This window comes from Anabrus simplex, chromosome 12 (genome assembly GCF_040414725.1).
Source record: "Anabrus simplex isolate iqAnaSimp1 chromosome 12, ASM4041472v1, whole genome shotgun sequence".
In the NCBI taxonomy this organism is placed as follows: Eukaryota; Metazoa; Arthropoda; class Insecta; order Orthoptera; family Tettigoniidae; genus Anabrus; species Anabrus simplex.
Genome location: NC_090276.1, coordinates 1,631,156 through 1,648,177, shown reverse-complemented (window position 1 = coordinate 1,648,177; position 17,022 = coordinate 1,631,156). Strand labels below are relative to the sequence as shown.

Sequence of the window (17,022 nt, the reverse complement as noted above, 5' to 3'; positions counted from 1 at the left end):
CTAGATTTAAAACAAGGGGAAAGAAGGGGTTAATATTGCCAACTTAACCAAAGACTGAAAAAAAATTTAGCAAAGAACAAACATTTGAAATAAAAATTTCTCCAACAAAATAGTTCTTTGACTCCGCACTAGGTTGCACTATTGTTGATCTTCAGTAGTGTCCTCTAGAAGAGAAAGTTCACACTTCTTACTTCAAGCGAAACAAAACCACATCAAAAATGACACAGTTCAAAAACTCAAAATTTTCCACGTGGTGACATCTTCTGAGAAAGTAGAGAATTAATAGCGTAGATAAAGTTCAGACTTCCTCCAGCAGAGGAGTTTCAACTGGCGCACATTTTAAATTAGCGGAGTGGAGGTGTACCGCCCGGTACAATTATTATTATTATTATTATTATTATTATTATTATTATTATTATTATTATTATTATTATTATTATTATTATTATTATTATTATTATTATTATTATTATTATTATTATTATTATTATTATGATTATTTGCACAAATATGGGACATATCCCCCACCAGTTGGAAACTGAGATCAAAATCAACATTATTCCTTGTGTGAGTCACCATATCAATCAGTCAAATAGTTTTTGAGCCCATCCATCTCAGTGATACAGGATTACTTCATGTGGTTTGTGGTTGTGGTTGTGAATTAAGTCAGCTAACAGTCCCTGGTTCTCGTTGGAAAACCCAAGTAAAGTTGAAGTCTGATATAAATATTTGTATAAAAATGGCAAGAAGTAGTTGATGGTCATCAACACTGATATAGACAATTATAATCCTATTGTTTTATCAGCTAATTTCTTCCTTTAATTATTAAGAAAATTACTTGGGTGATAAAATGTTGCTTCCCGTACGCTGTGGCAGTCTCGCTCCGTCAACAAGACTTATCAAATTGTTGCCCCTCGGTGAAAGTATTATTACTACATTTAATTTGGTAGACCGAACCTTTACATCCCTATGGAAATTCACTCAGACAGCACTGAAAAATCTTAGCATTTTTAGCTATTTATGTCGTCGTCGTCGTCGCCCCCCCCCCCCCCCCCCTGCTGCTAAACACGGGTACATTTCCATGCCCCACCACTTCTAACTCTCAATTGCTGCTACTGCATACAGAATTAAGTGCTTAGTGACAAAAGCAGTGTTGCCAACTTATATTTTCAAGATCCGCTAAATACTACTAAAAATCCGCTAAAATTCTGCCGAGAAATCCGATCTCAAATAATAATAATAATAATAATAATAATAATAATAAAAGTAAATGTCTGCACTCACCTGATTTGTGAGTTTCACTGGGATTAACACCCTGCCTGTGAGTCGGCGAGCTAAAACCTGTAGGCGTTTTAGTGCCGGGTACAAACTAGGTGAATCCCCTACCTCAAGGGCCACATACAGAACAGGCCAGTTCATTAAACGGTCTTCCTTCATAGCATAAATATAAATGCTACTCTCTCACAGTTTCATTATCTGTCGTCATTCGTCAACTAAGAGATAAGTACCCTTTCCCCACGCATTACAAATTTATGTTACCACGATCTCATAACATCAAATCAAATAACATGTTTTCCTCATGTGACTGCTCGCTCCTGACAAGAAATATGGAATAGCTCAGAGACAGACTGGAGTACAAATTTAAAAAAGTAAAATGGACAAAACTCTAAATTCCGCTATAATAAATCTAGAATTCCGCCAAAAAATCCGCTGTCCGCTAAATGGTATATTTCTCCGCCGACAGTCTTCTAATTCCGCCAAATTTATTGGAAAATCCGCTAAGTTGGCAACACTGGTCGAAAGCGATCGGAACAGGAAATATTCAATTCCTCCACTAATATTGAAAAACTGTATACAATAATGTTATATAAAATTTCCAATCTTTTAAGTTTCATACAGTCTGACTGTACAAGGTATAATTATAGAGAAATTGGTGTAGTTTTCAGAAAGTTCCTCCTTCAAAATGTTGCTTTTACAAGACATGTGACAGTTATTCTCCTACATTATTGCTTGCCTAGAAACATAGTGTATAACAGGCATTTTCACCGAGTCAGTTGGCCATGCGGTTCCGGATGCCCAGCTGTGAGTTTGCATTGGGAAGACTGTGGGTTCGAAGCCCACTGTTGGCAGTGCTGAAGATGGTTTTCCACGGGTTTCATCTTCACACCAAGTTGTACCGTGGCTCCTTCCTTCCAAGTCCTGACCCTTTCCTATCCCATCATTGTCATAAGATCTACCTGTGTTGGTGCGACGTAAAGCCACTTGTATAACAGGTGCTTTCATATTTCTAATATGCTTCTTCTATGGTTCTGACTTATTTAAGGATTGAACATGCAAATGTGGCTCAAAGTGTGCATTTTAAATGTTGTACAGATATGAGATGTGTGTACTCCACATAGGAGTTAATGAAAACTTATTGCTGTTTGACACGTTAAACGACTGGTGTGCCGACACTGAAACTTGGGGTGATTACAACAGAACACGACTTGAGCCACCAGCTGGACTCCAGCCCGTCGCGAATACATCACCCAATTACATAAAATCAGCTTCATGGTCCGTATCGCACTTCAATAGATTCACAATTAAGTATTTATTTTCCACCTAGTCGATACAATGATTGCTTAAGGCAATTTTTAATGGTCAAAAGTGGTACATGTTTCGTATATTATCAACATCTTCAGCCACATAACACTGTTTAGATGAAAAATGTATAAAATTGACAAAGTAATGCTTTAGAGGAAGTGTCCTTAAAATTAACATAAGATTGACAAGATTAAAACAATCTTATGTTAATTTTAAGGACACTTCCTCTAAAGCATTACTTTGTCAATTTTATACATTTTTCATCTAAACAGTGTTATGTGGCTGAAGATGTTGATAATATACGAAACATGTACCACTTTTGACCATTAAAAATTGCCTTAAGCAATCATTGTATCGACTAGGTGGAAAATAAATACTTAATTGTGAATCTACATCACCCAAGGCGGAATCAATGCACGCGTGTGTAGTACAAGACATGTTCTCTCCTGGATTTAAAAGTAGGCAAGTCCAATGCTCATATCTGTAAGCAGCAGGCTGGACTGTACTTGTTCTTGTACTGTCGTAACAAAAGTAATCTCCCTTTGTGCATCAGAGGTCTGCGGATCCCAACTACCTGGCAGGGGTAGTTGGATTTTTTAAGGTGGGGATAAAAGTCCATCTGAAACTCTACGTCATACGATGTCAGCATGTAAAAGATCTTTGGTGTTTAGCCGACAAAATTTATTAAAACTTAAACCGTAGACTCTCAAGAGATATTCACTTTACTCCGTCATGTGGTACACCTAGAGTAAAACAAGCAAGCAGCCAGATGGCGTCGAATTAAAATGCTTGCGCACTCAAGCTGAGGCCATAAGAGTTTAGATGAGGTAATCCCGTATCAAGAAACATTTTATTTGTATAATTAGCTTTTACCCACAGCCATGGCTACATTGATTGGGTTTTATGAATCCAAGCAATTGCGTCATTTAATTTTCATAAAAAAGTGTCTAAGTAGAAAACAAAGGCTTACCAGCGAAATGGATTCTTATAAACCTTGTACAGAAAGTGAAAGAGGCACTGGAACAACAACTCAGTGGTTACATGACCACATATCCAAGCTGGCCAAAACAAATGGAACTTACAATTAAAGAATTTCAAATCTGTATCATTTTGTAATCAGGTGAGAGTAGTACAAAAACCATGATTGTGAGTGATTGTAGATAATGTGCTACACACATAGACTGTTGTGGTCCTGCTATCCATGTAGTTTTAAGACAGGCTTCATGTCTGGGGTCGTCTCTGTTTTCAGTGAGCTGCTCGCCTCCCATTGACTAGGTATGCCACAGTGCTCGTTTTAAATTTTTTGTTTTGAAATCCACTCATTCAGTTGCAGTGTATATAAAACCTCATAATTCCACTCACAAGAAAACTGTGTGTCTTCCGAAGGCTTGCCATGCTGCCCGACAATAATTGGGCTATCCTTTGCACTGAAAATGCCAGGCACAGTTCTCCAGACATTGCTCACAGCTTCTTCTGTAAATTTTACTCCAAAGGAGCTACAAGGTTTCCTTTGCTCAGTGATGAAATATATATAATAATACATTGTAGTTATTATTGGGGAACAGGCTGGTGTAGCGGCCTACGTGCTTGCCTGTCATCCCACCGACGGTCGTTTGATTTTTGGTGTTGCTGGGGTGGCATTTTCAGCTACAACTCTTTCATGCCTCAATTTGTGCAGAGTCCATGAGCAGGCAGGACAAGCTCTGGATGATGATGATGGTTAATGTTATTAGCATCCAGCAACAATCATTTGTTATTGCTAGTATAGTCAAAATATACTCGTACTTTGGGGGTATGAAGATAAAACAGTTGGATTTTAGGGGTGTGCCAACCAAACAGTTTGAATACCACTGGTCTAGGCAACACAAAAAGTTCATGGAGAAGTTGTCGAGTTATAACTGAACGCTGTTGTGAAAGTAATACCTGATAAACTCATAGACGCAGTCAAGGTACGGTGGATAAGGCGCTGGGTAGTGAGGTGTCTTGATGGCTCCTCGCTTATCTCGCACCTTGGTGTAGCAAGGAACATCCGTGGGCCCGGGTAAGGAGGACACCGAGGGCTCTTGGAACAGTCCTCGACAGTTGGTGAGGAGTCTGTACCGCAGTCTGTAGCGTAGCTCCTCTCCGTCGGGCTTGTGGTCAGAGCTGTGGAACTGCAGGCGGAGGGCTCGCGACCCTGGCTGGAACATGTACTGCACTGCAACAGAACCGTATAGGAGCTAGTCTCAAGAGGGAGGCAGTTCGGGTCACTAAAAGTAGCTTTTTCTCCCTCTAACTGCCATGTCAAAAGAGTTACATTTCACAAATTGATCAGCATAAAGAGCAAACTTCTTCACGACACCATACATGTACCCAAGAAGAAAATGCACTCTAAATTTTCACACTATACTGATATGATCATCCTGAAGAAGTCTGCTTCTAATTTAAAGTGATGTGATGTTGGGCCCACAGTCCAGGGGTCACGAGCATGCCCAGGTTTCATTCCCAAACACCTGGATTGGAGGGCTCATTTCAGGTTCACAATTCTGACAGTGATATAGAGAATTTGTAGTGCCATGGGGTGACTCATTCTTGAATCACTTGCTGCTCATGGTTCAAGTTGAAAGTCTTTGTTCATTGTGTGAAAGACAGACTATTTCACTTGTCTCTAAGGTTCCCATCATTCTGTGGACTACAGGTGTGAGGCTTCAAATATGACTGGACTGTAGCTCTACCGCCTGGCTTGGTCTGTCAGTGAGATCCCCCTCTGGTCCTCTCCTGTCGTAGGAAGCAACTGAGTCTACAATTGTAGACTACAGGTGTGAGGCTTCAAATATGGCTGGACTGTAGCTCTACCGCCTGGCGTGGTCTGTCAGTAAGATACCCCTGTGGTCCCCTCCTGTCGAAGGAAGCAACTGAGTCTACTATTGTAGACTACAGGTGTGAGGCTTCAAATAGATTGGACTGTAGCTCTACCGCCTGTCTTGGTCTGTCAGTAAGATCCCCCTCTGCTCCCCTCCTGTCGTAGGAAGCAATTGAGTCTACGATTGTAGACTACCGGTCTGAGGCTTCAAATACGACCGGGCTGTAGCTCTACCGCCTGTCTTGGTCTGTCAGTGAGATCCCCCTGTGGTCCTCTCCTGTTGTAGGAAGCAACTGAGTCTACTATTGTAGACTACAGGTGTAAGGCTTTAAATACAACCGGACTGTAGCTCTACCGCCTGTCTTGGTCTGTCAGTGAGATCCCCCTGTGGTCCCCTCCTGTCGAAGGAAGCAATTGAGTCTACGATTGTAGACTACCGGTCTGAGGCTTCAAATACGACCGGGCTGTAGCTCTACCGCCTGTCTTGGTCTGTCAGTGAGATCCCCCTGTGGTCCTCTCCTGTTGTAGGAAGCAACTGAGTCTACTATTGTAGACTACAGGTGTAAGGCTTTAAATACAACCGGACTGTAGCTCTACCGCCTGTCTTGGTCTGTCAGTGAGATCCCCCTGTGGTCCTCTCCTGTTGTAGGAAGCAACTGAGTCTACTATTGTAGACTACAGGTGTGTGGCTTCAAATACAACCGGACTGTAGCTCTACTGCCTGGCGTGGTCTATCAGTAAGATCCCCCTGTGGTCCCCTCCTATCATAGGAAGCAACTGAGTGTACCATTGTTACCACCGGTGTGGGGCTTCAAATACAACCGGACTCTAGCTCTACCGCCTGACCTGGTCTGTCAGTGAGATCCCCCTGTGGTCCCCTCCTTTAGTGCGAAGCAACTCTTGTTCTCCTCTGTTAGGTTTACAAGGCCTTCCCTTTGTTTTGCCGATACCTTGATTCTTCCTTTCTCCCTATGATTAGTGTTAACAGCAGACTTAATAAACATCTCACTCTCATTGAGAATGTAATACATTTGGTCACATTGTGTTAAGTGTTCTCCAACAAGTGTTTTATTCGTTTTCTTACAATTTGCTAGGTAACTTTCCTTTTTTTTGGGGGGGGGGGATTATTTTGAATAATACTTGAAGGGAAATTAAAACTGAGATATATATACTATATTCTGAACTGCCTCCATCAATCATTGGCCTCTGAATTGCAAGATTGAGGATTGAAACCCACTGGAGATTAGTTGTATTTTTTAAGCACGGAAGGAAATCCATTGATACTGTACATTATAAAGATAACTTGTTTATCTGATAAAGTGAATGACACCTTGTTAGATTCTTTTTTGAAAAGGGAATTGCAAAGTGAGCAGTTGAAGGTGGGGGTTGATCACCAGTACAAGGTCATCAGTTATGGAAGTCAAACTTTATTCAAGAATAAGCTACTTGCTAGTACCTGAGAGTTTGACATATTCCTCCTTAGAATACCTTTTGGCTTTCCTGACTCACTATACAACTACTTTTTTACCATCTTTAATTTTTTGATAAGAAACTGCTCTGTGCGGTTTGCACATTCCGAGCTTCCTCCTACCGACTGTTTTGCATGGCTCCCAGGGCTAGCTTACAAGGATTCCTTAAATGTGATTAGGATTATAAGAAGGACACTCACACGTGGTCCCAGTGAGATTGCCGCAATATCTGCTCCCTCCTTCAGGCACGCAGGACTCGACAGCCAGCCAGTCTGTGAGACAGAAGGCGCCATCCTCTTCTGTCTTCAGAATGTTGAGCGTCTCCACTGGAACATACTCATATATGAGATAGTTGCAGATAGACTTGTTAGAGAACAACCGGTTTGGATACAGATGGTGAAAGTTACTTGAGAGGATTGTGTGCTTATAAGCTATAATACTCATTTCTTGTTCTGTATTGAAGTGCAATTATAAGAAATAAATTGACAATACAATACAATATATCAACTAAATAACATCACATTACTCTTGGGACTAGATTCGGCCACTTAGTGGCCATCTTCAGCCAAAATAAAAATGAAACAGATAATGCGATAATTAAAACATATGTATATAATATAAAGACAATGTTTCAGGAATAATTATAACATTGAAATACATATAATAATAAAAATTGTGGTCGCGATCTTCTTGTCATAATATGATGCCTTCAAGTTGAGTTAGGACCTCAAGGAAAGCAGCAAATCTCTGTCCCAAAATATACACCATATCTAATATATGAAACTAGTGCCAAGACTATTACTTTTATTGAAAAGGTGGACCCTCTTGTCAATATTAGCATTGTCTGCTTATGAGCAAACACTACATTATTAAATCGTACTCTGTTAACATTTAGCGATTTCATTTTTCTGCATAAATTTGTAGAAAATCGATTTGCCGATTTGATAAACCTGGGAAAATATTTCAACCACTTTTTAAATCCTATGCACGTGCAGCTTTCAAAAGTAACACTGGATTTCCAGGTCAAATTAACAATGCTGTGTAAATGTATTCAAACATTTTGCACTTGCTAAGCTGATGTTTGTAGTCTAAAGTACATATAAACTGTAAACTACTGTAGAGTGAGCAACTTTTCAGAAGGCCAACCCAACAATAATAATTGTAGTTCATTTTAGTGGTGTAAACTGTAACTCAGTTTCACAATGACTGGCACAACATATTATGACAGATGCTGACTATGTTCTCCACAACCTAGATTGTACTACTTCTTTGTTACAAGATGCTGATCATACTATTCCTTTCCACATGATATGCAAATTAACATATTTCAAATGAAATAATTAATTTAAAACAGCATTCTCGTTTAGTGTAGGTACTGACACTCCTGTAACTTGGTAATACACTAGGTCCAACTCTTGTCCCATTGCTGTAACAAGGTCAGGTATGAACCGAGATGAATCTTCGTAGCAAGTTTTTACGACCAGATGCCCTTCCTGACAACCTCATCAAAGGAGTTAATGACATGAAATGAATGAAGTGATGGATGATAGTAGGAAGGGAGAGGGTGAAACTCGGCCCCAGCAAATAGCCTACTCTTGTTGAATAGCACCAAGGGGTCTGCTCATCCGACAGATGAATCGCCATCAGCAGCACCATACGAGGACTGTGGAAAGGTTGGCACGCAATAATATACCACCACCTCTTCTAGTATGCCGGACAACTTTCTGACGGTGAACATTCAACAGGACTCGAACGGGGTAACCACAGTGCCAGCTGGGATTACCCTGGACAAGCGGGACTGTTGTGAGTGATCACCCTGCTGCCTCTGTGGATCAGTGGTAGAGTGTCGGCCTCCCGATCCCAAGATAGCGGGTTCAAACCCGGCAGAGGTAGTCAGATTTTTGAAGGGCAGAAAAAAGTCCATTCAACACTCTATGTAGTATGATGTTGGCATGTAAAAGATCTCTGGTGACACATTTGGTGTTTACCCGACAAAATTCATTAAATCTCAGCCATAGGCGCCCAAGAGAGTTTCGGTTTACTCGGTCTGCCATCTAGTGGGCCTAGAGTAAAACGGAACGTCAAAATTGACGAGCAGACAGCCAGATGGCGTCAAATTGAAATGTCTGCACATGGTAGCTGAGGCCATACGATTATTATTATTATTATTATTATTATTATTATTATTATTATTATTATTATTATTATTATTATTATTATTATTATTATTATTATTATTACCCTGCACTCATTCTTGGTGCCTCCATCTACTGGTTTGTTCTGAACTATGTGGTGCCTACATTCAGTGTACGTACCATAGAATTTGACTCCACAATAATTAGGTGATGGTCTTGCAATGTCATAACAGCAGTCAAACCCTGGAGGATATGTACCGGGATAGTTGGGTGAGTCCAAGTAACCCTCAGCGGTCTCCAGGTGGATGTAGCATCCTGTCTCGTGCACGTTGGACACTGGAACAGAGCAGACACTTTCTCCTCCATTAAGCCCTTTGGATAGTGGAATTTCAGAATTAATTATTTTCTTGGTAACAGAGCGCATGCGAAAGTCACTAACTTCATATATCTTTAAGATGCACATCTCTGAAAACATTTCTTATATAAAACCATTTGAAAATATGTCTTCGCTTAGAGATTGTCTGTAGAGCTGAATGGTTGGTTTTGCTACAGAATGAGTGAGAACAGAGACAGTACTAGTTACTACTGGATACACAATTAATGAACAGTATTATCAACAGTGAACACTGTAATAGACTGTGCAAAATCAGTAAGCTGCAACATGGACTGCTATAACAGACCTTGGTAACCAACAGGTTAGGTCACGAGACAGAAAACTAATTTCTCCTGGAAGGAAAGAAATATTGCTATCATCACTTATAACCCTGCTGGGATGCTAGGTGATGGTTGTTTTGACTGGCAGAAGAAGAGCCATCAGCATTAGAAGTACAATCATGCTCGTTGGCAGCAAACAAGTCTTCATGGGCTTTGTCGCTGCTCAGTCCCAAAGTCAGCAGATTACAAGGCGATGAATCCTAATACCAATATAGTTGGTCCGTTATTGGACATTATAAATTTTCCAGCTAACGCATTCCTGGTTGACCGAGCTCAATAGCTGCAGTCGCTTAAGTTTGGGAGATAGTGGGTTTGAACCCCACTGTTGGCAGCCCTGAAAATGGTTTTCCATGGTTTTCCATCTTCACACCTGACAAATGCTGGGGCTGAACCCTAATTAAGGCCATGGCTGATTGCTTCCCACTCCTAGCCCTTCCCTTTCCCGTGGTCTCCTCAGGACTTTATGTCCCCATCCAACAGATGAATCACCACCAGCAGTGCCATATGAGGACTGTGGATAGATTTCTAATTTAATCCAGGCTTTTGGCATGCAGTAATATGCCACCACCTCTCCTACCCTGCCTGTACCAGGAATGAGCTAGCTGGAAGATTATACCATTTATATCGGTATTGTAAAGCAACTTGTAAAAAAAAAAAAATCCTGGTTACCAGTAATACCATTAATATCAATATTGGATTAAGTGAGACCAAATGGAAAGGGATTGGAAGTAAGACACTTCGTGGAGGATATAAATTATACTGGAGTGGACAGGAGAAGGTAGCGAAAAATGGTGTTGGATTCTTGATTAATGCAGGAACTGATGCTACAGCTGAAGTTATCTGCAAAAGTGATAGAATCATTAAAATGTTCATGAAACTGGAGAATACAAAGTACACTGTCATATAAGTGTATGCCCCACAGACAGGCTGCAGTGAGGAAGACAAAGAGAAATTTTGGCAAGACCTGGAAGATACAGTTAATGAGGAAAATGTTGTTATTATTATTATTGGAGATCTAAATGCGCAAGTTGGGGTAGACAGACTTGGGTACGAGAACATCATTGGTCTACATGGGTTTGGACAAAGGAACCCAGAAGGAGAACAACTATTCGATCTGTGCAGAAGAAATGATCTTATAATCAAAAATATATTCTTCAAAAAAAAGAGACAGTCACAGAATAACAAGGTACAGTTGGGATGGCCAGCATAGAACATTGATTGACTACGTAATCACGAATAAAGATGGTGGCAGGTACATCACAGATGTAAAGGTCATCTGTAGTGAAAGCATGGACAATGACCACAGATTGCTGGTAGTAGACTTCAAACATAAGACAAATGAAACACAGAAAATTATTATGAAAAAACCAAGGGTTAAAACTTGGAAGTTGCAAGAAGTTCAAATAAAGGAAGAATACAAACTAAGGATTCAACAGAGTTTGCCGAAGGGTGAAGTGACCAGCGTTAATGAAGAGTGGAAGGCCTTCAAAGACACCTTTGTGGGAGAAGCCAAAAACCTATGTGGAGTTACAAGTTCTATCAAAAGAAAAAAGGAGACACCTTGGTGGAATGATAGAGTGAAAACAGCGGTGAAAGAAATAAACCAAATAAAGAAGGCACTGGACAAGGAAAAACAAAAACAGGGACAAGAACTAAATGAACAAGAAATACAAAGACTTCAAGGAGTATACAGGACAAGAAACTTGCTGTAAAGTACATTGTAAGGGAAGAAAAAGAGAAGAAATGGAATGAGTTTGCAGACAAACTGGAAGAGGACAGTAGAGGAAATATATGAAATTGCTATACAGAGTAGTGAAAAACAAGTGAAGGGATCAAGAGACCATAAAAGCAATAGAACATGATGATGAAACTCTGGCACAAGAAGAGGGAGAAATTAAACAAGAACTCAAGATCTATTTCGAAAAGCTGCTGAATGGAAATACAGAAAACATAACAAAGGATAGAGGAGAGCCAAGTCGAGGAACCACAACTGAACCACCAATTACATGGCTGGAGGTTGAAAATGCCCTCAAGAGCATGAAGAAAGGAAAGACAGTGGGCATAGATGAACTAAGTGCAGATATGCTGAAAGCAGCGGGAATTCCAGGAATCCAATGGCTCTACAGACTGCTCAACAAGATATGGGAGGAAAATACTATTCCTGAGGACTGGAAGATGGGCATCATTGTACCTCTGTTCAAGAAAGGAAGCCGACGAAAATGTACTAATTACCGTGCTATCACACTACTGTCTCATGTCCTGAAAATATTGGAAAAAATAATAGAATCAGAGATATTGTTGAACCAATTTTGGAAGAAGAGCAGTATGGTTTCAGACCAGGAAGGTCAACTACAGACCTTATATTTGCAATTAGGATGCTAATGGAAAAATACTGGCAGAAGAACAAGCCTTTATTTCTAATATTTTTGGACATTGAGAAAGCATACGACAGTGTACCAAGGGAAAGAATTTGGCAATGCATGAAAGAAGTTCAAGTGCAAGACAGCCTCATAGACAAAGTGAAAATGTTGTATAGTGGGAACAGAAGCTGTATTCAAGTAGGATGTGGTTTGTCGGACTGGTTTGAAACAAAGAAAGGAGTGCAGCAGAGCAGCTCATTGTCACCACTTCTATTTATTATTGTAATGGATGCAGTAATGAAATCTATTAAAAGGAAAGAACATGGAGATATCAAAGCCTTCACATTTGCAGATGATGTTGCGATCTGGAGTGACTCAGAAGAGAAATTGGGAGAGAAAATGCAAATCTGAAATGAGGAGTTTAAGAAATATGGTTTAAACATCAGCAAGACCAAGACGGTGGTGATGAAAGTGTATGGGGAAGGAGCAGAACCAACAGTCATGTTAAATGAAGCCCAACTGGACAGCGTTCCAGTTTTCAAATACTTGGGTAGAGTTATATCAAATGACAACCTAGCAAAACATAAGGTGAAGAATCGAATCAATAAGGAAACACAATTTTACCACCAGGTAAGACACCTGCTGTGGGATGAGCAAATACCCATGAAAACAAAAATGACATTGTACAAGTCCTATTATACACCAATTCTTACATACAGTCTCGAAACCACAACACTGACCAATGGAGATAATTCCAAACTTCAGGCAGCTGAAATGAAATTCCTACGCACTATGATGCAAAAAACCAGGAAAGACAAGATTAGGAATGAGAAAATTAGAGAAGTAGGAATAGATGATTCTCTCCTCAATAAGATTCAGATATCAAGACTGAAGTGGTTTGGTCACATGAAGAGGATGCCAGTAAAGAGAACTGCAAGGAAGGAATTTGACAGAAAAGTAGAAGGAAGATGGCCTGTGGGAAGGCCACAAAGGAAATGGATAAATTTAGTTAAGAACGATGTACTGCTGAGAGGTCATGATTGGGACAAGTTGGTGGAGGAAGAATGGTACAAGGACAGGATGAGATGGAGGAGGCTCATATACTACACCCAAGAAACTAGAGATGGTTTAGGATGATGATGATGATGATGATGATGATGATGATGATGAGTTGATAAATAGCACACGTACCAAGACGCATGGCTAGTGCATACCGTTGAGGCCCTGTGTAGGCTATTTGGAGCCATTGGCAGTGCCAGGGCACTGATTCTCGCCGGACCATCAGACGATATAGATGTTAATTCCAAGTAGCCTGCGCACTGGGCTCCACGGTATGCACTGGCCATGTGCTATTTACCAAGTGATGAACCCATATTAGCACACTGGGGTGGAACGCTGGCAACCAGGAATAAGTTAGCTGGAAAATGTATAATGTCCAATAATAGACCAACTATATTGGTATTATAAATTTACTCATTCGGGACCAAAATTTCAGCTTTCCTATGGGAACCAACATCTATATCATGTGATGAATCCGTTGGGGCGCTATCACACCTTAAATCAGCTTCCAACTGTTGTCACGCAGGCTGAGCGGACTAGGGCTGAGTTCCAAGACTCCATACACCTAGGAAGAGAATAGGAGAGAAATTCATAAGAAAGTGATTAGGGTAAGCAATGCCAGACTCAGGTAGGTAATCCATGGTCAAGCTCATGTCTGTAGATTTACTATTTTGTAAAATAACTTCTTTTGTTGCTTAATGGGGTCACGGGTGCCAGTTTTATGGCTGAACATCAATCCTGTGTGGAGGGATGTTGAGACTAACACCCAGTCCCCGAGTCAGAGAACAAGCGGATCAGCCAAGAATCAAACCCAGGATCTTCTGAACGGAATCCCTCTACGTAGACTTCAGATACGGCTCATACCAGACAAAAATTCGGCATCTCTGGAAACTAAAATGAGTATTCCTCACCCACAGCAGGGGTAAGAGGCCAGACTAAGGTGGCGTGCACAGCAGTCAGTGAGCCCTGTCCAGGCACGCAACCCCCACTTTACGGGCTGGAAGCTTGGAGGATATATAACTGTAGAAATATCTATGCTCAAATATGACTGTTGAACTCAAGGAGCCTAACAAATACTTCAGTGTAGAAATGTTTCGAGGACTCTATTATTCCAGTTGTAAAGACAAATCACTTTTTTTTTACGTAATTGCAACAATTGAATCTTCATGATGTAGCAGCCTGTTGATAAGTTGAATAAATATTAATAATGTGCTTTAATTCTGACAAAAGGCACCCAAACATCTTACTTTATATGATTCGTAATAAGTTTACTGAGACGTTGTCATTGTTCGAACAATAGGATTAAGGCACTGCCTTTAATGGTTTGCTATTAATATTGCATATTATTTATAGATAATTATGTTTTGCAATAGGGATATTAGGCAAGATGGTTGGAGATTTGTACTTTTGCATTTGTTCGAGCTGTAAATTACTTTTTCATGTGTCGTGAAAACGTGATATAAATGCTAAACCGACGATTTGCTTCAAATGAAATGTCTTATTCTTCTTCTTGAAAGTTAAACCGAGGAGTTTGTCCATTCTTGGACTCAGATACCCAGTGTTTGCCCAACCAGATATGCAGTGTGTTTGAGGTTCTACAAGATCGGATACACTGAAGAATGTTTCAACAAATACAAGTGATAGCAGAAAAAAATGTTCAGGTGTGTTCTGTGATTTCTTTCAACTGATTCATGAACATCACTCAAGTTGCCTTATTCTATATCAAGTTTAAAATAAATACACAATGTTGTTATACTTATTTTACTATTAGTTCTTTGCAAATGTGTCTTTAATGTCATATAATATATCACAATTATCTAGTGAAATTCTATGTTTTCTTGAAGATACTATAAAACGCTTAATTACAAACGTATAAACAATATCGAATGCTAAATGTGCAAACCAGAATGCTATTAGCTACACAGAGCTGCTCCTCCGAGACACGAGTTTGCTTTTTTTACCGCCCCTAATCATTATTTTTCTGTAAGTAAAAGAAGAATATGATATACATCTTCATTATAGAGTGTTATGCCATTCAGCGCCTCCACAACCCGCTATTTGCAACTTTTTGTGTGGCATTGTTTAGAATCTAATCTCAGATTTCTGCTCCCCGAATGGAGCAATAAATCAGGCGAGTTGGCCGTACGGTTAGGGGCACGCAGTAGTGAGCTTGTATCATGGAGATACTGGGTTCGAATCCCACTGTCGGCAGCCCTGAAAATGGTTCTCCGTGGTTTCCCATTTTCATACCAGGCAAATTCTGGGGCTGTACCTTAATTAAGGCCATGACTGCTTTCGTGATGATGATGATGATGATGATGATGATGATGATGATGATGATGATGCTTGTTGTTTAAAGGGGCCTGACATCTTAAGTCATCAGCCCGTTTGTGTTTTTGATTAAGCTGCACTTCAATACACCGCTTCTTCTGTACTCGGGGATGTGGTGTTCTTTATAGCTCAGGGTTGTATCAAGTGTGACTTAGAGATATTTTGGAAAGGGACTGTATCTGACCTTTTGTCCTCCAAATAAAACAGTTCGTTCATAGTTTGTGAGGAGATGAGTAAGGTGGAAGCAGGAGTCTTGTGTCTAACTGGTGCTCGGAATCAGCCTCCTAGACTTAGAGAAAATATTAACTTTCCTGTCAAAAGAATAATCTCCCAAAAAATCCTGCTTTGTGCCACCTTTAGCTGAGCATGTTGAAAATTAAGTCTGCAATAACTCTGTTTGGGACCATCTTCAGCACTTGGATCAAACCATCTCTCCGAATAGTGTCGTAGGCAGTAGAGACAGGTGATGGCCTTAGCTGTTTCTGAAAGACTGCTTCAGTGTCCGTCGTAAGAGCTAAAAGTTGGTCACTGCAGCCGCTTCCACTGTTGAAGCCAGCCTCCTGAAGTGGAATATTGCACCTTCTATGAATGGCGTTATCGTGGTAAGGAGAATTTGCTCCAGGAGTTTATATATGCAACTAAGTGCTATTGGGCGATAGTTCAGGGTTGTCCTCTGGCTATTGCTTTTGACTGTTTAAAGGGTTAAAGTAGGATGTTTTTTACAAGTATATTAGTGAACAGAGAAGTAAGGCATGCTGTGTTGGAAGGGCCTATGTCCCATAATATTCCGTATAGATGCCGCCTTAGCCGTCTTTAACACCTTAATCACACTTGAGACTTCCTCAAGGGAAAAAGCCCTGGACAATAATTGTTCATTCCTTTCAATACTGCGCCTGAGATCGGTGCGGGACTCTCATCTGTTAGCCATTCTATTGGCTATGGCATCTGGGCTGAGCTTTGTGCATGATTTTATGAGGTGCTTCTTACCAGTAAGCACGTGCTTTGCTGTTTGTCGCTATGTAGAGAGTGAAGAAGGTGGTAGAACTGGCAGTCGTATGTTGACGACGAACTAAAATCATGACAACTGAACAATATTTCAATATCAGCAATGTCCGTAGTTGGACTTGGTGGTGGTGGTGATTGTTGTTTTAAGAGGAGGTACAACCATCCTCTATTAACTCTAATCAGAGGGAAAATAATGGAAGGGGTCCAACATTTCGAAAAATGAAGGTGTCGGCCAAAGAAAGACAAGGGACACGAAGGGAGTGAAATTAAAGGACTCCGTTGGATTCGCAAACGTAATACCGTCGGGGTCGGAGAAGAGCAAGGGTTGACCAAGTGAGGTCAGATAGGAAACGTGAAAGCGAGGTACCCCTATTGTAAGAGGTGACTAAAAGGGGCGACCAAGGGATGATGAAATTAGCATGACGTGCGGAACACCATCGGTCATCGTTACTTGCGACCAGTACCACCTTGTTGCTATATAGGAGCAGTACCGTCATGCCGTTGCTTGTGATAAGTGGCGTCGT

General features: G+C 40.5%; 1 protein-coding gene across 1 annotated transcript in view; it reads right to left on the bottom strand.

Moving 5' to 3' along the window:
* LOC136884386 (suppressor of tumorigenicity 14 protein homolog) overlaps positions 1-17,022 on the bottom strand; it is a 75,845-nt gene that overhangs the window by 10,572 nt on the left and 48,251 nt on the right. The window contains exons 4-6 of the mRNA XM_068229920.1: positions 9,210-9,365; positions 7,095-7,220; positions 4,507-4,780 (exon numbers count right to left, since the gene is read on the bottom strand). Coding sequence (XP_068086021.1) covers positions 4,507-4,780; positions 7,095-7,220; positions 9,210-9,365 — 556 coding nt within the window. The remainder of the gene's footprint in view (positions 1-4,506; positions 4,781-7,094; positions 7,221-9,209; positions 9,366-17,022) is intronic.